At 42.7% G+C, this 22,837-nt stretch overlaps 1 protein-coding gene across 3 annotated transcripts in view; it reads right to left on the minus strand.

The window, feature by feature from the left end:
- Positions 1-22,837, minus strand: part of gpm6ab (glycoprotein M6Ab) — a 251,736-nt gene that overhangs the window by 10,528 nt on the left and 218,371 nt on the right. For all 3 annotated transcript variants that reach the window (XM_073048031.1, XM_073048032.1, XM_073048030.1), the window contains exons 5-6: positions 21,976-22,052; positions 12,639-12,704 (exon numbers count right to left, since the gene is read on the minus strand). In XM_073048031.1, coding sequence (XP_072904132.1) covers positions 12,639-12,704; positions 21,976-22,052 — 143 coding nt within the window. The remainder of the gene's footprint in view (positions 1-12,638; positions 12,705-21,975; positions 22,053-22,837) is intronic.

Consider the following 22,837-nt stretch of genomic DNA (forward strand, 5'->3'; position numbering starts at 1 on the left):
TACCTCCAGGACTTAAGAACTTTTTAAAAGCTATTAATGCTTTTTGAGACGGTGATTTAGATGCATATCATTTTTTTTTACTGAGTTAAGTATTGTTTGTAATTAGTTTTGCTACAGCAAGTGTATGGGACATTGGAAAAAAAGTTGAATTTCCCCATGGGGATGAATAAAGTATCTATCTATCTATCTATCTATCAATAGTAGAGCGCCACAATTTAAAACAATAATCAGATGCATTTACGTAGAGCCTTTAACACAGCTAAAAGCACATGGAGGGGAAAAAATGGCATCTTGCACCAGAGGGAATATGAGAATAGGTGAGGGGAAATTTGGTTAAGGAGGTAGATTCAAGGAGCACATTAAAGGAAGAAACAGAGATGGTAGGGTTCATCAAAGGGATTCCAGAGTTCAGGGATGTGCAGCTAATAGTGGAATGATGAAAAGTTAAGAGCACAAAGCAATCTTTTAGAGGAACTCAGATGGTCAGGCAGCATCTGTGGAGGCAGACAGATAGTTAACGATTCATGTTGAGACACTGCATCAGAATCTTGGGCTGAACCGTCTCCCATTCACAGTTGCTGCCTAATCAGCTGAGTTCCTCCGGTAGTGTTGCTTTTCCCCAGATTCCAGTGTGTGCATTTTCTTGAGTCTCCTGATTTTAAAAAAAGGCTAGAAATAAGAGCTAGAAAAAGGCTAGAAATTTGAGTATAAGTGTTGGAACGTTATGGTGAGGTTGTATAAGACAATGGTGAGGCCGAATTTGGAGTATTGCGTGCAGTTTTGGTCAGCTAATTACAGGAAGGATATTAATAAGGTTGAAAGAGTGCAGAGAAGGTTTACGAGGATGTTGTCGGGACTTAAGAAACTGAGTTACAGAGAAAGGTTGAATAGGTTAGGACTTTATTCCCTGGAGCGTAGAAGAATGAGGGGAGATTTGATAGAGATGTATAAAATTACGACAGGTATAGATAGAGTGAATGCAAGTAGGCTTTTTCCACTGAGGTTAGGGGAGGAAAAAAAAAACAGAGGACATGGGTTAAGGGTGAAGGGGGAAAAGTTTAAAGGGAACATTAGGGGGGTTTCTTCACACAGAGAGTGGTGGGAGTGTGGAATGAGCTGCCAGATGAAGTGGTGAATGCAGGCTCACTTTTAACATTTAAGAAAAACTTGGACAGGTACATGGATGAGAGGTGTATGGAGGGATATGGTCCAGGTGCAGGTCAGTGGGACTAGGCAGAAAAATAGATCGGCACAGCCAAGAAGGGCCAAAGGGCCTGTTTCTGTGTTGTAATGTTCTATGATTCTATGGTTCTAAATGGTGGAGAAGCAGGAAACTATGAGGGTTGTAAGGCTAGGGGATATCTTGCCGAGGTTGCAGAGATCTGAAGGGGTTTAACATAGAATGCTACTGCACAGTATAGACCCTTTGGCCCATAATGCTGTGTTGACTGCTTAACCTTCTCTAAGATCAATTTAACCCTTCCCTCTGACATTGCCCTCCATTTGTTTAATCATCTATGTGCCTAGCTAAGAATCTCTTAACTGTCCCTAATGTATCTGCCTTTATCACCACCCCTGGCAGGGGATTCCATGTACCCAGCATTCTCTGTGTAAAAAAATTTACCACTGACTTCCCCCCTATACTTTCCTCCAGTCATCTCAAAATTGCTCCCACCTCCTTGGGAAAATGTCTCCATTTATACCTCTTATCATCTTGTAGAGTTCCATCAAGTCACCTCTCATCCTCCTTTGCTCCTTAGAGAAAAGCCCGAGCTCACTCAACCGATCCTCATTAGACAGTAGACGACATAAAAGATCCAGAACATCCGGGGACATGTCCTCTTCTGACTTCCACCATCAAGGAGGAGGAAGGCCCACACACTCAATGTTTCCGAAACAGGCCAGCTCATTTAGGGATGGTCCAAGAACACATGAATTTAACTTGTTAGTCCCTTTATTTGTTCTGTTTATTTTGTATTGTAATTTATAGTAAATTTATGCCTTTGCTCTGTACTGCTGCCACAAAATTTAAAAAATCAGGTCTTTTATGTCAGTGATAATGAATGCATTGTTATCACAGGGGCCCAGTGCTCAGATGTACATCCCGGGATGGAGAGCTTGTGGTGAGGGAATGAGAACGTACCATACTTGAGGAAAGCAACATGAAGCATCGAAAGCCTGTCCATGCCTGCTGAGGTGGATAAAGAGTTGCAGATACTTGGATCCGGGTCTGAGACAGCCTGCACACAGAGTGTGATGCCGACTCCAACCCTGTGGTGAGAGTGCCATCTTGCCGAGCCCTGACCATCTGCCAGAAAACAAGCGCACACTTCTGGACTCATGGCTGGGGGCAGTGGCACGACTCACTGACCATCACCCACCGGTCCTCGGCACCTGATGACCTGCAGAGACGTGGTACCTTAATGAGAAACACCTTCTGTTGAACTGCCGTTGCAAATGAGCCGAAGCAATTGAACGGGCTGGAATGCAACCAGCATCCTGTTCCCAATTCCTGCTCCCCTCTGGTCTCTACCACTTAATTACCATTTTTAGTTCAAAAGGGGGCAATATGAAGGTGCTTGAACCAGCATGAAGGTAAACCACAGGGATAAGCCCTTGGGCCAATGTTGTCTGTGCCGAACCTGATGCAAAATTAAACGAAATCCCTTCTCTGTGCACATGATCCTCCATTCCCTGTAAATTAACACGACTACCTAATAACCTCTTAAACACCACTGCCACATCTACCTCCACCACCTTCTCTGGCAGCTCATTCCAGGCACCAAACACTCTCTGTTCAAAAGACTCGCTCCCCACATCTCCAAGAACAGCTTCTATCCTGTTGTTATCAGTCTCTTCAAAGGACCTTTCGTAAAATAAGATGGATTCTTAACCTCACAATCCTCCTTGTTTTAATTGTTCAGCTGCACTACACTTTCTCTGTAGCTGTTACATTTTATTCTGCAGTATTGTTTTACCTTGTTCTACTGCAATGCACTGTAGAATGAATTGATCTGTGTGAACAGAACACAAGACGAGCTTTTCACTGTATCTCAGTACATGTGACAATAATAAACCAATATCAATACCTGAAACTTTACCCTTCCCCCCACCTTAAAAGCACATCCTCTCCTATTTGACACTGGAAATAAAATATTCTGACCGTCTCTCTGACTCATGCCTTTCATAATATTATAACCATATCAGGTGTTCCCTCAGCCTCCGATGCCCCAGCGGAATATTTTCTGTCCAACCTCTCCTTGTAGCTTACAGTCTTAGGCACATATATATAGCTAGGGTGCAAGACTTGTACAGTACTGTAGTAATATTATGCATTGCACTGCACTGCTGCCTCAGGAAAAGAACAAAATTCATGACATATGTGAGTGATGATACATCTGATTCTGATATCGGTCTCTATTGTGGACTGAGAGTGAAAGGGGGCAGGGAGAAGGGAATTGTGGTTGGGAAAGGGGGCAGGGAGAAGGGAATCGTGGTTGGGAAAGGGGGCAGGGAGAAGGGAATCGTGGTTGGGAAAGGGGGAAGTGAGAGGGGAGGGAGTGGGAATCACCACAGAGACATTCTGTAATAAACCAATTATTTTGAATCAAATGACCTTGCCTGGTGCCTCGGGGCTGGGTGTGTCTGCACTTGTGTCATCTCATCCAGCCTCTGGGACTTCTTCTCTGCCACCTCTCCCATACCCCTCCCACATGCTTCACCCTTGCCATTCCCAACATCTTTTGCTCCCATCAGATTTACAAACTCGCTCTCCTCTCCATGATGGCTACAGAGTACTGTGCAAAAGACTTAGGCACCCTTGCTATACGTATCTAATTGACCAAGACAGTGCTGTACATCAGCCAATTAACCTACAAGTGCATCCTTGAGGCATGGTAGTAAATTAGAGCACCTGGAGGAAACCCATGTGGTCACGTGTAAACTCCACATAGACGACATCTGAGGCCAGGATTGAACCTGGGTTCCTGGGGCCGTCTGACGACAGCACTAACTGCTGCACCACTGGGCTACCTTCTGAATATCACAGGTGTCAACAGCATGGTGGGTTTTGCACCCCATTCTTTTTGTGACAGCTCTTAGAAAGTCGCAGCCAGTGAAATCTTGCCCAAATTCCAAGTGTGCTAGACGGCAGTGTAATAATCTACAAAGTCTGGAGTGGGAGGAGCTAAAGATGGTGCCAAAGAACTTTGCGGATTTAGGCGACTTCTTCCAGTTCTAAATCCGGCCTGAGTCTCCTGTTCTCACATCTGTTTCTTTCACTTTCAAGGTGGCTGGAGTCCATGATCTACAGCTGTGCGCAAACTACATTCTTCACAGACGGACGGGTGGGGGGGTTCTCGCTCTTCGGAACTCGGTGAGCGGCCTGCGCTTCGAGGTCTCCAGGAGAGGCTTGGAAGATGTGCACCGTCAGGGTGCAGCCCTGTGGACGATCTGATACCTTGCCAATGTCGCCCACTGTAGCGTTGCAGGAGATTGAAACGTCGAGACAATGGGCGCAGTTGTTGGAGGGTTCTGTACTCGAGCGATCTCTCTTTCTCTCTCAATAGCGAGTAAGAGTCTGTTGTCTCAGAGTTGGGGGAGCTCAAATAAGCAACGCTGCAGATTGTAGCATCGAAACAGTGAGCTCTGCCCTCCCCTCTCACTGTGGCAGGAGCTATATCTCTGTCTTCTTCGCTAGTGAGAGACAGAGCATGCTGGGATGGACAGTAGCTTTTGATGGACTCTTGATCATGGGCTCTGGTAGCTTGCTATTGTTTGCATGGTGGTTGGGGGTGGCTGATGCTTTTGGTGAAGCAAGAGGGGCAGTTTTGATGCTTTTGCTGTTGCTTGTGTGTGGGAGGGGTCTTTGGGGCTCTAATGTTTTTCTGTCATTCATTCTTAGGTTTTTATTCTTTCTGTTTCATGGATGTCTGTGAAGAGTAAGGATTTCAGGTTGTATACTATATACATTCTCTGATATTAAATTAAACCATTGAAAACACAAGGGAATGAGGATGCTGAAATCTTGAGCTACAATCTATCTGCCGGAGGAACGCAGAGGATCAAGCTGCATTTGTGAGGTTTGGAGGGAAAAAATAGTTGATGTTTCAGTCAAAGCACTGATCCAGAACTGAAGGTAAGAGAGGAGAGAGCCCGTGAAAGGAGAGGAGGAATGGTAAAGCGAGGGCCAGTAGTGATAATAGTGACAGTGGTTAGAAGAGGGGGGAAAGACGATAGGCAGATGGAGCCAGGTAGGGGAGGGGAGGGGAGAAGTGAAGATGGGAGACAGAGGCAGGTGGCTGATAGATGAAGGCAGGCAAGAAGAAAGACAGATGAATCCAAGTTGTTGAAGGTGGAAGCAGCTGGGAAGGTGATAAGCGGGAACACAAAGGCTGCCAGTGTTGAATCCAATAAGGAAGGTGGTACTGGAATCCATTATGGGAAAGGAAGGCAGATGCTTCCATGTGGCAGGGAGATGGGTCCTGTGGGTAAAATGTATGGAAAGTAGGTGGATGGAATCAGAAGGGGAAAATGTGTGATAGGAGGGGGAGGATGGCAGGGTAGTGTAGGAAAGCAGGCAATGATGGGAGAACCAGAGATGGTTGAGGATAGGGAGCACATTGCCAAACCAATGTTTGTACCACTGGATTGTATGCTACCCAAGGAATATGAGGCATTGTTCCTCTCATTTGAATTGTCGCTCATTCTTGCAACGGGAAAAGCTGATGGGGAGGTCAGTGTTAAAGTGGGAAGAAGAGCTGAAATATAATGCAACCAAGACCAGGGGATGGGCATTTAGGATGGAGCACAGGTTCCAACTTTGCAAATCCATTGCTTGATCTGTGATTGGTCTTGTCAATATAGAGGAGGCCACATCATGAGCACTGGATGCAGTAGATGAGTTTGCCAGAGGTGCACGTGAATCTATACCTCACCTGGATGGGCTACTCAGAACACTGGATTATAGAAAGGGAGAAGGTTTAGAGACATATGTAGAACTTCCTGTGGTAGTGAGGGTTGGAAGTTGAGAGGAATGAGCAGACTATTCCCTCTGGTTGTATACACTCAAGCTCAAGTTGTGTATAACTATGATTAGATACCACTGATGGTCATTTTCAGGTGTAACTATATCCATTGAGTACTTGGTCCAGGCACGTCTATGTACTATTACCTTTGCCCTTCTGATATTTCAGCATAGGTCATGTAATGGACAATGTCACAGATCACAGAATACACATTTCCTCACTTATGACCATAAATTGGAGGTCTTGGGTACAATCTACAACCACCCACTAAAATAAACAATTACACCCTCTTGAGATCAGCAACGAGATATCAATTAAAGGTTCTGTACAATGTGCAATTCTGCATAATGTTGCACTAACACATTGAACCTTTTTCACACCTCAAACCTGCTGATCAAGATAATGGATGCTTCTTCAGACTGTAACCTCACCTCAGAACTGCACAATGCAATCCTGTCTCTATTGACAGTACCACACATTAAAGTCACACAGGGTCATAAAACATAGAAATAGACCCTTTGGCTCTAGTGGTCTATACTGACCGAGATTCACATTTAAGCTAGTCTCATTTGCTTGTGACCATATCACCCCAAACTAATTTTCTACCCATGTACCTGTCTACTACCTTCTAAATATTGTACCTGCCTCAACTACTTCCTCTGACATCTCATTCCAGATATGGATCACTCTCTTGGTGAAAAAGTTGTCCCTCATCTTCCTATTAAGTCTCTTTCCTCTCATCTTAAACCTGTGGCGTCTGTTTCTTGATTCCCCAACCCTGGGTGAAAAAAGAGACTATTTACCCTATCTTTGGACATCATAATTTTATACACCTCTATAAAAGCTCCCCTTTTTCTCCTATACATCATCAAAAAAGGCCCAAACCTTTGCAACCTTTCTTCCTAACTCAGACCCTTAAGTCCCAGAACCATCCTTGTAAATCTCCTTAGCACTCTTTTCAGCTTAATGGCATTTTTCCTGCAGCAGGGTAACCAAAATTGAACAAGATGTTCGAAAGGCATCTTTAATGCCAATGACACACCTATTTTAGTGTCATTTGCAAACTTATCAACCGGACCTTGTAAATCCTCATCCAAATTTTTGATATGGAAGGCCTTGCTGTGATGTCCTGCCAACATACAGTAGAGGATTCAATTGGACAACCTACAGAAAGCAGTGGATACGGCCCAGTCCATCATCGGTAAAGACTTCCCCACCACTGAGCACATCCACATGGAGTGCTGTCACAGGAAAACAGCATCCATCATCAAGGACCCACACCATCTAGGCCATGCTCACCTCTCCCTGCTGCTATCAAGAAGAAGGTACAGAAACCTCAGGACTCACACCATCAGGTTCAGGAACAGTTATTACCTTGCAGTCATCAGGCTCTTAAACCAATAGGGACAACTTCACTCATTTCAAGGACTCTTCATCTCATATTCTTGATATTTATTGCTTATTTATTTATGTATATATTTATTATTATTATTATTATTATTATTATTATTATTATTATTATTATTATTATTATTCCCCTCTTTCTTTTTTGTATTTGCAGTTTATTTTGCACATTGGTTGTTGTTCCCCCATTGGGTGTGGTCTTCCATTGATTCTAATTTGTTTCTTCTATTTACTGTGATTGCCCAAATGAAGATGAATCTCAGGGTTGTAAATGGATACTTTGAATAGTTTACTTTGAACTTTTGAACAGCGTGAGAGGCACTGGTGGGGGGATGGAGGGGATGTGGGTACTGCATCCCTGGCCACCCACCCCTGAGAAACTGGATGCATTTTATACCTGAGCCTTAGGATCTATCTTGGGCCCATTCATCTTTATGGGATCACTTACCTTCACTGGTAAGCACTGGTGCTTGTAAATCTTAATTTTAATTCATATTTTAAATACATATATAAGTGAATGTTTTAAATTGACTTGCTATTTTCTATATTTTTGAAATTATTCCTTTAGTATTTCAACTATTTCTAAATGTCATGTATATCCTGAAAGAAGCAAGTTGAAGGCATGGGCTAGTTGATTTAGGATCCAGCTACAGATAATAATCATATTTGGACATAAGAGATCCTGCAGATGCTGGAAACCCAGAGTAAACTGCTGGAGGAACTCAGCAGGACAGGCAGCACCTATGAGCTGAGACCATTTATCAGGACAGGACTGTGTGTAGTCTTTGGGTTGTTTTTCACGGCATGCTACTGCAACAGCCACCATTCATGTGCATCTACAGCTGTGGAGTGAAGATTCAAGCTGAGTGCAATTTGTATTCAGAAAAGGACTTGCTTTTAGAACTGAATGTTCTCCTCAAGTGCCCTTACAAATTACCAAATGCAACATTTGGAAAGATCCAAAACAAGAGATGGCCTTTCAAGTATTGTTATTTACTCTCCATTACTTATTTAATTATTCATTTATTTATTTGCACAGATTTTCTCCTTTTGCATATTGATTGTCAGTCTGTGTTTGTGTGCAGTTTTCATTGATTCTCTTGTATTTCTTTGTTCTACTGTGAATGCCTGAAAGAAAATGAATCTCAGGGTAGTATATGGTGACAGATATGTACTTTGATAATATATGTGCTTACAACTTTGAGAGGTCACTTCTTCACTTCATCAAATATTCAAAAACTGATTCCATTAGTGAATAGGATGGTTAGGGCTGTTTCCCATGGTCAGCCACACTCCGTGGTGCAACCTATATGGACAAGGATTCTTGCACATTGTTGCACAAAATAGGGACTCCATCTGCTGGAGGGGTAGAGGCAGCTGGAGACAACTCTATGGACTCTACTGTAGGTGGGAGTCCTGAACCCTAGTAGAAAGGACCTCTCACACAGCAGGCATCTTGTATTTGAGAATATTCATGGCCCTCTGAGTAATTCTTGGAACTTTCTTCAATTTCTCTGCAGTTTTTCTGCTCTACCTGCCAGCCCTTGTATGTTGCTGGTAGGGAGCATGTTTAACAGGCTTGCACCTTTCTCAGACCATATACCATAGAGTTGGCAAATGCTTTCAATTAAACCTGGTTTCAAAGTTGAGTTTATTGTCATATGCACAATTGCATGTATGTATGTATGGATGCAGTGAAAAACTTACTTGCAGCAGACATCACAGACAGGGGATCAGATGGACAACATTTACAACAACTTAACCTAGATAACATTATGCTGGAAAGAACTAAAGAAAAAGCAAAATCCATTGTAGTGCAAAGTGGTTTAAGTGGTCATTCAGAGTGTTGCTGTCCTGAAGTAGTGATTACAGAAATACTAGGAACTATGCAAAAAAAAGATTTCAGCATATTTCACCAGAAATCGAATGTTCCCAAGAACATAAGAGACTAGGAGCAGAAGTAGGACATCTGGTCTCTCTATCTTGCCCTGCTCCTAATTGTAACACAGGAGACTGGGTAGATCTAGTTTATCTGCCCCAGGCCTTGCCTCTTTTTCTGTACCAGTTTTATGCAGTTCTCAATTTGACAACCTTACAAGGATTTACCTGCCACTTTTTTTTTTAAATACCTTCAGTAATCAAGATTCCACAGCCCTCCAGGACAGGTAATTCCACAGATGCACCACCCTTTGTGAGAAGAAATTCCTACTCACTTCAGTTTTCACCACCTTACCTATCCTGTGCTGCCCCTTCAGGGATCCTTCAACTTCTACACCAAGATTCTTGGTCATCAGTGCTCTCTGGAACCTTACCACTCTTGTGTATGTTCTACCATTAAAGTCCTCCCAAATTGCATTGCCTCGTACCTAACAGGTTTAAATTCAATTTAGCATTGTCTGCATGATCTACCAGCTGATTAATAGCTTCCAAATCTACCCTCCTTATGAACAATCACATCAGATTTCAGTCACTTCTACCTTATTCTACCATGATTTTTCACTCCATCGCCAATTTGCTGCCCTAAATTTACACCCATTGACTTCTTTAATCTCTGAAAGTCAATAAGATATTCAGCAACTGAGCCGTTACTGTCTGTTTAGGTAGAGATTTCCAAAGATTCATCACCCTCTAGCTAAAGAAATTTTTATCTTATCTTGGATTGAAAACCTGAGTTGGCACAGTTTTTCATTGATTCTTTTATGGTTATTATCCTATTATGGATTTATTGAATATCCCTGGAAGAAAATGAATCTCAGCTGTGTATATATTGACATATTTGTAATAAACTTACTTTGATAATAAATGTACTTTTGAATTTTGAACTTGCTGATCCCTGATTTTGACTTTGTGATCCTGAGTTCCAATCATTCAGTCAAGGGAATCCAACTTTGAATACTTTTCTTTGCATCTTACAATTCATTTTATTTCTATTCTTATTCCAATTCCTTTGAAAAGAATATTGACCTGGGGCATCATCTCAGTTCTCTGCCCACAGATGCTGCATGAGTTCACAACATGTTCCAGCTTGAATTCAGATTTATACAGTCCGTAACTTGGAACAGAGGTGCAGCAAACATTGTTCAAACTACACAAAGACAGAATCTGACAGTGTGCTGATTCTACAGGACATCACTTTGGGATGAGTGGAGGAATGCTTGGGGGAGATGTCAGAGGTAAGTTTTTTACACAAAGCGTGGTAAGTGTTACATATGTGCAGAGCAAGAACAACAATGGAGTGGTAGCAATAAATGGTTTAACTGAATCACATTAGCGACGGTAGATGCTGGGCAACTCACAGTGCAGGAGTGATCAATGGGCCTGGTGAGATGAAATCAGGTGCACTTGAAACATGTGCAAGAAAAAAAGAGAGCCTTCCCCAGGTAGGATGCCCAATTGATTCATCGTGTAATCATGCCCTCATGCAACCTTCTCACAATCGATCTGATTCGGTTCAGTAAATGCCTAGAATTCACTGCCTAAATTGGTGGTTGAGGCCAATACATTATGGACATTTAAGCAACTCTTAGATATGCACATAGATTAAAGAAAAATGAGGTGTGTAGGAGGGAAAGGTTAGATTGATTGTGCTTAGAAGGATAACACAGCATTATGTGCTGAAGTGCCCATATTGGGCTGTACTGTTCTATGTTCTATGTGCTCTGTCCCAGGGTTCTATTTTGAGCCAGGGTGCTGTCTTTATATCTATTAAAAATTGTTCAAAATTCAAAGTTCAAAGTAAATTCACTATCAGATTACATACATGTCATTATTTACAAACTTGAAATTCATTTTGTTGTGGGCATATTCAATAAACCAAATAACCATAATAGAACCAATGAAAGACTTCACCAACAGGGCAGGCAGCCAAGGTGCAAAAACAACCAATTGTGCAAATACAAAAGGATAACTCCAGCACAAGCTGGTAAAATCTAAGGTATGGCTGTGCTTGACTATGCCCGTACTTCAGGTTTTACCAGCCTGAGCTGAGAAAAAATATAAATAATATTAATAAACAAATAAGCAATAAATATCAGGAACATGCGATAAAGAGTCCTAGAAAGAGAGTCCATAGGTTGTGGAAACATGTCAATGACTGGACAAGTGAAATTTAATGAAGTTATCCCCTCTGGTTCAAGAGCCTGATTGTTGAGGAGTAATAACTGTTTCTGAATCTGAGAGTGTGAATCCTGAAGCTCCTGTGCTTCTTCCTGATGGCGGCAGCAAGAAGAGATGATGGACACTGCTTTCCTGCGACAGCGCTCCATGTTTATGTGCTCAGTGGTGGGGAGGGCTTTACCTGTGATGGACTGGGCCTTATCCACTACTTTTTGTAGGATTTTCCATTCAAGCTATTGTACCTGACCTTAATTAGTAAAGGCTAGAAAGTTGTTGGCATGCTCTATTGGTACCAGAAGCATGGTGACACTTGTGGGCTGCCCCCAGCACGCATTCAGACTGCGTCGGTTTTTGACGCAAAATGACACATTTCTCTGTATGTTCCGATGTACGTGTGACAAGTAAATCTAATCTTTAAAAAATCTCAACCACTTCCTCTGGCAGATGATTCTTCCCCCATTCCAAAGGCATGCAGGTTAGAAGATTAATTAGCTGTTGTAAAGTACTCCAAGTGTCGGTGGGGAGTTGGAGAACCAGCGTGGATGTGTGAGAGAGAAAGGATCACGTGGAAATGAGTAAAATTTGCTCTGAGAGCCAGCACACACTCAACGGGATGTACAGTACCTTCTCCTGCGCTGGAAGAAAATAGCAGAAATCAGCAATATTTTGCTTGGAACTCTCCCCAGAGCTGGTATATTTTAGTTCCTTGCTGCTGCAGAGATAGCACTGAGCCTTCAGGACATGATTGATTAAAGCAACTGCTTCTGCTTAGATAGCCCACTAAAACAGAGAATCAGTTCCTGCTGTGTGAACACAATATACATCCTGCTGTCAGAAACCCATCACACTGAGTGCAGCCCAATACTCTGATACATGTCCTGTTAATGAAGATTTACACCTGACTCCATTGGAAACAACAGACAAAGAGATTTACCATCTTCCTGTCCTCTGACTTCACTGGCACTTGAAGTAGTACAGATTTTATGAGTGCAGCGTAGTATTGATGATTTGAACGATATTTTTCATGATATCCATTAAAACGCAGGTCACACCTCACTTGCAGTCTTGCAGTGGACCGTGACATGTACTCACCATAGCGATGACGGCAGCTCCTGCACCAGCCAGGGCCACGATGAACAAGTGGAATGTCATGTTCAGCTAGGAGTAAGAAGAGTAAAACACAACCATCATACAATGCCCATGAGTAATCAAGAAAGTGAAAATTTCATAGAAATCTCGGCCTAGAAATGTATCTCTAATCAGTTGCACAAAAAGCTTTATATTAAGACCTCAGCAAATTGTATTCTACCTCAGAACATTGTTCTGTTGAAGTCAATAGAATAAATTTCCGAGGCAACTCTCAACATGCTCTGCGTCTAAATGCTGGCCAGAGGTGATCTTCAGAGAATTAATGGGATTGAAATTCAGCTCTGTGGCTTTTAAATTCATTGATCAAACTACATTGACTGTGTAGTCAAAGGAATCGGTGAAGCAGCGAGTGGAGGGATTCTCTGCAAGCACATTTGACAGGACACTTTTTATTTAATCTATTCACAGGATCAGGGCAGCAGCAAGGGCAGAATTTATTGTACATCCCCAGCTGGCTTTGAGGGATATTGAACCGCTGTGGGCCTTGGAATTAGGCATCTCCAACATGGGGTCTGTGCTGCCTTTACAGCAGTTATTTAGTTTATAATATTTTCGCTTAGTAATTCGTGTGTTAGCATTTTTTAGTTAAAGTTAGGATTGTTTAAGTAAATTCGTTGTCTGTAATATATCGCAGCATGAGATGACGTCACATCCGGTTTCGCCGCGTCTTGTGGGAAAATACCGGTTTGGGAAAAACGGAATGGAGGGGGCTCACACACGTGTGAGACCAGCGCAAAAAGTTGTCTCTCTACGCATTAGAAATCACAGTGGAGCAACGCTGTAAGTTCATAGATAATCGATATGTTGAATTAAAATGTTAATGCTGATTCTGTTAAAAATAACGACGGTCGATAAGGTTTATGTTTTCGTTAGTTAAAGAGTTGCAGATAGTCGTGTTGAAGTGTATTTAAAGCAGTCAATGGCGTAAGTAGATTCTGACTGTATGCTGCACTTTAATGTAATGTAGTTGTTGTAGTTTTACCTTTGCAAGTATTTACAATGTAAGAGTGATATCTAGAAGGAAACAAATACTGTACCAATCTTGTATTGTTTTATCAACAGTTTTCACCATACGTTAATGTGGAAGAGTAAACAGTAAATGGTTAATTTTACTGCGACCCTGTTTTCATTAACAACGGTTTACCTCGGTGTTTAGTTCGGGTTCCATTACACCCGAGCGAGAACACTACAGGGTCAGATAAGGAAATCCTGGATATTGATAACATGACAAGGGACAAGTGGTGATACACACTCAATTGCTACTTTATTAAGTACAGGAAGTATAAAATATGTTTGTTGTCTCCCGCTACTGTAGCCCATCCACTTCAAGGTTTGACTTGTGCATTCAGAGATGCTCTTCTGCACATGTTGTCACACATGGTTATTTGAATAATCGTCACCTTCCTGTCAGCCTGGACCAGTCTGGCCATTCTCTTCACATTAGCAAGGAAATTTTTGTCCACAGAATTGCCACTCACTGGATGTTGTTTTGTTTGTTTGGACCATTCTCTGTAAACTCCGGAGACTGTTGAGCATGAAAATCCCAGCAGTTTCTGTGATAATCAAAACAACCCATCTGGCACCAAGAATCTTGCCACGTTCACATTTCTTCCCTACTCCGAACCTCTTGACCCTGTCTGCATGCTTTTATGAATTGAGTTGTTACCACATAGTTGGTGATCAGACATTTGCATTAACAATCAGGTGTACCTAATAAAGTGGCCACTGAGAGTGTATTTCCAGAATCAGTATCAGGTTTAATATCACAGGCAGATGTTGTGAAATTTGTTGTCGTTGAGGCAGCAATGCATAGCAATAGGGAAAAAATATGTGAATTACAGTAAGTATATTAAATAGTTAAGTAAGTAGTGCAAAAATAGAAGTTTAAAAGTAGGGAAGTAGTGCTCATGGGTTCATTGTCCATTCAGAAATCAAATGGCAGAGGGGAGGAAGCTGTTCCTGAATCACTGAGTCTGTGCCTTTAGGATTCTGTACCTCCTTCCTGATGGTAGCAATGAGAACGAGGGCTGACAGATCAGAAAGATCCAGGTCATAAAGATACGTGACATGCAGTGAATTTACAAGTGATCTGGGTACAGTGCATGGACACAGTAGTGCTGGTGATAGCAGGGGGGTGCAAATGGTGGAACATGGAGCAAAAAGCAATCTGCTGGAGAAAGTCAGCAGGTCAAGCAGAGGAAAATGGACAAGACCAGGTGAAGGTTCATGACCCAAAACGTTGTCCGTCCATTTCCCTCTACTCAGTTGCCTGATCCACTGAGCTCCTCCAGTTGTTTGCTTTTTAAACACTGCAGCGCTGTTACAGTGGACCCACTGTGAGGTAGTATCTCTGCAAGCATTGTTAGTAGACCCTGGTTCAACCCTGACCTCTGGTGCAGTCTGTGTGGAGTTTACGCATTCTCCCTATAGCCATGAGGGTCTCCTCTGTATGTTCCAGCTTCCTCCCCTCTTCCCTAAAGCTAACAGGTAGTGGGGCACCACGGCAGCAAGGTGATTAAAGCAATGCTATTGAAAGTCGGGATGTTGGAGTTTGGAGTTCAATTCTGATGCTTTCTGTAAAACGTCTGTATGCCCTTTGCATGTATAGTGAGTTTCCTTCGTGTTCTCCAGTTTCCTACCACGTTCCAAAGATATACCGGTTAGTAGGTTAATTAGGCTAGGGTGAAATGGATGGGTTGCTGGACAGTGCAGCTCATGGGGCTGCAAGGTCCTGTTCCGTGCAGTGTCTCTACATAAAACAAAATAACCCACTGTCCCTAGTATGTAGGTGAGTGGTAGAAGCTGGGGTTGTTATAAGAATGTGGGGAGAATTTAAAAAGAAATAGGGTCATCAGGGGAATAGTGTACTTGGCTAAGATAAACTTACTGGGCCAAAGAACCCATTTCTATCTATCTATCTATTTCTTTCTTTCTTCCTTTCCTGATACACCATGATAACAGACCCTTCTGGCCTAACAAACCCATGTTACACCCCATATGAGCAATTTTCCTACTAAACCCACATGTCTTTGGAATGTGTGGGAAAGCCAGAGCACAGTCATGGGGAGAACATACAAACTCCTTACGGACAGCAGTGGGAATTGAAATTGGGTTGCTGGTGTCATAACAGTGCTACACTACCACTTCTGTACTGTATTTCTCTGTGACTGAGTAATTCTTACACTCTTGTAATAGGAAACTTCATCTCCACTCTATCCAAATGACCATTACTGTCTGTTAGTCAATCATAGATCTTTGATATATTTTATACTTTATCAAGAACTCAGAGTGTGGAGGAGGGTAAGATTTGTGCGGCAATTATAACTGGTTCAACCATTTGAAGGTTGCAGGCAGTGTGTGACATGGTTCAAGGTCAAAGAGACAAGGACATCTCTCAGTTGACCTATACTGGAGCATAATCCCACTGTTAAATCAAACCAGGATGAGAAGTTTAAAGCAACATTTGCTGGATGAACTTAGCATTTTAAGGGTGTGTGTGTGTGTGTGTGTGTGTGTGTGTGTGTGTGTGTGTGTGTGTGTGTGTGTGTGTGTGTGTGTGTGTGTGTGTGTGTGTGTGTGTGTGTGTGTGTGTGTGTGTGTGTGTGTGTGTGTGTGTGTGTGTGTGTGTTTTAGGAGTAAACAGGAATGGGGAATAGGGTGGTGGGTGGAGGAACTACTCATGTTTTGGATTGCACCCTTGAAGTCTTTGTGTCTCCTTTTGTCTCCATAGAAAAGTTCAGAGACTTGAGTAAAGGCAGTGGTGATGATGAGGTTCAGCAGAATTAGAACTAGATGTCCCTGACACTTTCTAACATGCCAAAAATTAACTTAGACTTCAAACAGAAATACTTCAGTCATCATAAATGATCAAGCTTTCACCAGTTTCCCACCACTGCTCCAAATGTTTACATTCTATTTTATTTAAGGGCACACACAACTCTGTGAGTTGCTGAGGCGTTTGACATAATGGATACACAGAAAGAGCCTTAATAGATTGAAAAGAAGCTTCCTCATTGCAAGGGATTCTGAATCATAGCAAGAGCTTCTTCCTGCACATATGCTGAGCTTGTCGATTTCATCAACTTTGCTCCTTCGCCACATCAACGACAATATTGGTGCTACTTCCTGCACCCATGCCGAGCTCACTGTCTTCATCAACTTTGCTTCAACTTCCACCCTGCCCTTAAATTTACCTTGTCCATTTCAGACACCTCCCTCCCCTTTTTCAATCTTTCTGTCTCTAACTCTGAAAACAGTTTATCTGCCCTAATATCTTTTATAAACTCACTGATTCTTACAGCTACCTGGACTATCCCTCTTCCCACCCTGTCACTTGTAGAAATGAGATCCCCTTCTCTCAATTCCTCTGTATCTGTCACATCTGCTCTCAGGATGAGGTTTTTCAATCCAAAGCTAATGAGATGTCTTCCTTCTTCAAAGAAAGGGGGTTTCCTTCCTCCACCATCAACGCTGTCCTCACCTGCATTTCTTCCATTTCACACACAACAGCCCTTACCCCATCCACCCACTACCCACCAGGGATAGGGTTCCTCATGTCCTTACCTACCACTCCATCAGCCTCCACATCTGGCACATAATTCTCTGTAACTTCTGTCATCTCCTATGAGATCCCACCAGCAAGCAGATCTTTCCTCTCCGCCCACCACCTCACTTTCCACTTTCTGCACAATTACCCCCTATGTAACTCCTTTGTCTATTCATCCCTCCCCACGGATCTCCCTCCCTTCTTGCAAGTGGAACAAGTGCTCCACCTGCCCCTACCGCTCCTCCCTCAATACTACTCAGGGCCCCAAATAGTCTTTCCAGGCAAGGCGGCACTTCACCTTTGAGCCTGTTGGGGTCATTCACTGTATCCAGCACTTCCAGTGCAGCCTCCTGTATATGAGTGAGGCCTGACACAGATTGGAAGATTGCTTCGTCAAACACCTACCCCCTGTCTGCCAGAAACAGTGGGATCTCCTGATGGCCACCCATTTCAATTCTGCTTCCCATTCAAACATGTCAGTCTATGGCCTCCTCTACTGCCGCAAAGAGGCCATACCCGAGTTGGAGGAGCAACAATTTATACTCTTCCTGGGTAGCTTCCAACCTGATGGCCTGAACATCAATTTCTTGAATTTCTGGCAATTGACCACCCCACTTCTCCTTTACCTTTCTCCATTCTTATTTCCTTCTCCTTACCTGTTCATCACTTCCCTCTGGTGCAAAACTCCCTTCCTTTTCTTCCATGCCCTTCTGTCCTCTCCTATCAGATCCCCCTTTCTCCTGCCCTTTATCTCTTTCACTAATCAACTTCCCAGCTCTTTCCTTCACCCCTCCCCCTCTCCTGGTCTCACCTATCACCTACTACCTTGTACTTCTTCCTCTGCTCTCCCCACCTTCTTACGCCATCCTCTATTTCCAGTCCTGATGAAGGGTGTTGGCTGAAATGTCATCCGTTTACTCTTTTCCATAGATGCTGCCTGGCCTGCTGAGTTCCTCCAGCATTTTGTGTGCATTACAAGGAGACATTAAGACACAGGATAAAGCTTGCTTAATGGAAAAGTTTTAAGGCAAATCTTGAAGGAATTTCCTGGGGCTGTGGGTGAGTGGTGAGGTTGGTGGGTGGTAAGAAATCTCCCTGAAAGAGTTACTTGACTTTGGAGGCAGGTGAGAAGATCTATCACTTGCCTCCATGTCCATATCAAGAAGACTCCTTTATTGCAGCTAACAAGTCTCAGAAATTAATGCTCAACCTTCAACTTTATCCATAACACATTCTTGAAGATTAAGGGACATAAGCAAAGTGAAGGAAAGTGGAATTGAGGAAGCAGGTATAGCCATGATGTAATTGATTTGTGGAGAAGGAATGATAGACTAACCGGCATCTTTCTGCCCTGTTTTCTTACACTCTAACTCCTGATTTTTGTCACTCTGGAGAGGGAAGGTGATGTTAAACCTAAGTGTTGTTAAACCAAGAGAACATAACAGTTAATTGCAAACACCTCTCCTGTTCACATTGTGAGATACTATAATAAGCCTTGTGAAACCAACAGTGGCTAATCCTATTCTGGTGTCTGGATGGTAGGACAATCCCTTGCCTGTTCCTTGACAACCAGGTTGCCATGTGGTATCTGGGATGTTTTGTTGAAAGTATGTGAGGAGATCCAATTCAGGGCCAATGCACAAAATAAGGTAAAAGAGATGAATTGCATAGTTTCCCCACACTTTTCAAAACAGTTGTCTCACCTTTAGTATACGTCCCACTCAGGCAGACAGCACTATTCCCATAAAGGCAGTCAATGCAAATTAGTAATCTGTCTAGGCCAGTTTCCATTCAATTGGAAAAAAGTGAGCTCTGACTTGACCCCCACCATAAGAACTTTAACTGTCTTGATTTCAGAATTTCAACAGACCAAGATGGGTTTATCTTTCTCATACACTCTTCAGGATCTTTGTTTTTTGTTAAGACTAACATTAATTTCTATCTCTCAAGAAGATAGTGGGGAGTTGCCTCCTTGTACTACCATAGGAATCCTGGTAGAAATAATCACAAAGTGTTGTTGGGCAGTAAGTTCCAAAGTTTAGATCCAGAGATAATGAAGCATGGGCAAAATATGTTAAGATTTTGTGGTTACATAGAAACATAGAAAGCCTACAGCACAATACAGGCCCTTCAGCCCACAAGGTTGTGCCGAACATGTCCCTACCCTAGAAATTACTAGGCTTACCTATAGCCCTCTATTTTTCTAAGCTCCCTGTACCTATCCAAAAATCTCTTAAAAGACCCTAACTTAACCGCCTCCACCACCTTTGCCGGCAGCCCATTCCAAACACTCACCACTCTCTGAGTAAAAAAACTTAACCCTGACATCTCCTCTGTACCTATTCCCCAGCACCTTAAACCTGTGTCCTCTTGTGGCAACCATTTCAGCCCTGGGAAAAAGCCTCTGACTATCCACACGATCAATGCCTCTCAACATCTTATACACCTCTATCAGGTCACCTCTCATCCTCCATCGCTCTAAGGAGAAAAGGCCGACTTCACTCAACCTATCCTCAAAAGACATGCTCCTCAATCCAGACAACATCCTTGTAAATCTCCCCTGCACCCTTTCTATGGTTTCCATATCCTTCCTGTAGTGAGGCGACCGAAACTGAGCACAGTACTCCAAGTGGGGTCTGACCAGGGTCCTCTATAGCTGCAACATTACCTCTCAGCTCATAAATTCAATTCCATGATTGATGAAGACTATTGGGCAGCCTATAACAAACACCCAGTAAAGTTACTGAGCCCTTCCTGTTCCTAATCTCTACCCACAGAGATTCTGAAGACAATCCCTCCATGACGTCCACCTTTTTTGCAGCCATGACACTATCACTGATCAACAGTGCCACACCCCCACCTCTTTTGCCTCCCTCCCTGTCCTTTCTGAAACATCTAAAACCTGGCACTTGAAGTAACCATTCCTGTCCCTGAGCCATCCCTGAGACTTCTCTGTAATGGCCACCACATCGTAGCATTAAAATAGATATATCTCAAACCTTTGGTCTGAACGCGTCCCTTCTCTATCACCTTTCTTAATTATCTTGTATATAATACTTAGTGGAACCATTGTGTGAAGATAGTAGAGGAATGAATGTCCAAGATAGCTTTGGGGGTGACAATCAAAGAATATTGCTTTGCCTTGGATGGACTCTACTTCTTGACAGAAGCTGCTGAACACTGTATTCATCCTGGGATTCCAGGCAAGTTAGTAAATTGGATCCAAAATTGATTTGGCAATAGAACACAAATGGCGTTGGTAATAGCATGCTTGTGACTCCAGTTGGCATTGAAACACTTTGCTGTTTGTCATATACATGCATGAATTGGATGAGATTCTTCCAAGTTTGGCAGAGTTGATGGTGTGCAAGGTCATCCTAGGCAGTAGAGAGATGTCACTCTTTTGGTGAAATGGGCTGATAAATGACAGATGGAGTTTAATCCAAGTAAATGGGAGGTGATGTATTTAGGAATACTTATATGCCTAGGATTTTGTTTGTGAATGGTAGGGTCTTAGGGAGTATTGAGGGACAGAGGTGCCATTAGAGTACAACCTCATAGATCCTTCAAAGTTAGAAATATGTAAGGAATATCAGCCTTCATTCATTGGGATATTCAGCGCAGAATTTGGGAGGTTATACTCTAACTTTATAAAATCTTAAATAAAGTGAAGATTTCATCTGGAGCACCGCATGCAGTTCTGATCATCAGGGTAAACAAAGGATATGATAAGGCAAGAGAGGGGATTTGCCGGGATGGAGCATTTCAGTTATAAGGAGAGACTGAAGAAGCTAGGTCTGTTCTCGCTGGAATCGAGCAGGTTAAGAGGGCGACTTGACTGACATATATAAAATTATGTGGGGATAGATAGGGTAGATGGCAGGAAGCTTTTCCCCAATATTAGAGATAGATAAAACTGGAGGACATATATCTAAGGAAAGAGGGAAGAGATTCACAGGGAATATGAGGATGTCCTTCTTCAGCTAGATAGTGATCTAGTGATAAGTACTTTGCCTGAGAAAGTGGTTGAAACTGGGTTTGCTGACAGCATTTAAGAAGAGCCCAAATGAACAGTTGAATTGCTGAGAGATAGAGGGCTATGGACTGAATACAGGACAATAGGGTTAATACACAATCATGTCTACTAATTGGCATGGACGAATTGGCCTGAATAGCTTGCTTTGCTGTATGATTCTATAGCATCAAGTCTCTGACTTGGAGCATCAGGAGGTGAGTTACTTGCTACATCATGCCCAGCATCGGACTTGCTCTTCGAACTATTATATTTCTACAACTGGTTCAGATGATCTTCAGAATATCTTCAGGCCTTTTCAATGGTAATGTTATATAGGTTGTTAGAGAGTAGCAGAGTTAAAGTAATTGAATCAAGAGATAATCATCTGCCACTCGTTGCTTCTCTACCATGCAATACAGTTGTGGCTGCTCTCTTACCTATTTGCCCCTATCATTCACTAATTCCCCATTTCTTGATTTCCCAACAGATACCTGGACACAGTATTCAGCCCCAAATGAGAGTAGAAGTCTATAACAACATTTTGCAAATGACATAACAAACCAGATGGGATATAAATTATCCAGATCGACACCATGAGAGGACATGAAGCCTGAGTAAGGAAGTGTGCATTCCATGATGTGTTTGGAACTGCTATGCAGATATACTGGGAGATGGCCAAGATGCCAGAACGTGCATCCCTCTGTTTCCTTGGGGCTTACCTCAGTAGATTGGCACAACTTGCTGAAGCTCTCGTTTAAGGTGCAGACTGTCTTTTGTTCCAGAATAGGAACAATACCTGGAACGAGAACATCTGCTAATTAGCAATCATCATGAAACCACAATCTCACCATTGTCACAAGGGTTGTAACAAACCAGGGTGCTGATTATTAACTCTGAATCAGAATGCTCATAGCAACGGATCCTAGCAGCCAGTTGTCAAATACCATCAACAGGGGCTTAGTAAGGAAAGCAGGGCATTTGGTTGTTTTAATGATTCATTTTGGAGAGAAGGGGGACAGGAAGGAAGGGGAAAAGGCGGTACAGGAAGCAGGGAATAGAAGGAAAGACAGGAAGTAAGGACAGAAAGAACAGAAGAAGAAAATAAGAAAGAAGAGAGGAGGAGAAAAGAATAGAGGGAAGAAAAGAAAAAAGAGGGAAGAAAGGAGGCAAAGGGAGGGAAGAAAGGGAAGACATATTTCAACAGGTGTCCAAAATGCTTTCCTTGTAAAGGGTGGGTGCTCTTGTAACTATGAGACATATGGCAATCAATTGTATAGGGGGAAATCTGCACAGGTTACAGATTACACATGACCTGCTTTAGTAATTCTGACAGTGGGGTAACCATTGGCTAGGATACCACGGACAGCTTTCCAGCTCTCCCTCAAAGTAATCCCATCGAAGAATTTAATTCTACCAGAGACTACCAAGGGGGCCACAGTATTACATCTAATTGGAAAGAGGGCACATCAGCATTCCCTGAGTCTGGGTCTGGGAGGACCCCATCTGGGTTTTGTGCTCAGTATATCCCAAGTGAGAAGGAAGACTGTCCACACATGTGAACAGGAGTGGAGGAGGTCAATG

This window comes from Hemitrygon akajei, chromosome 6, assembly GCF_048418815.1.
Source record: "Hemitrygon akajei chromosome 6, sHemAka1.3, whole genome shotgun sequence".
Taxonomy (NCBI): domain Eukaryota; kingdom Metazoa; phylum Chordata; class Chondrichthyes; order Myliobatiformes; family Dasyatidae; genus Hemitrygon; species Hemitrygon akajei.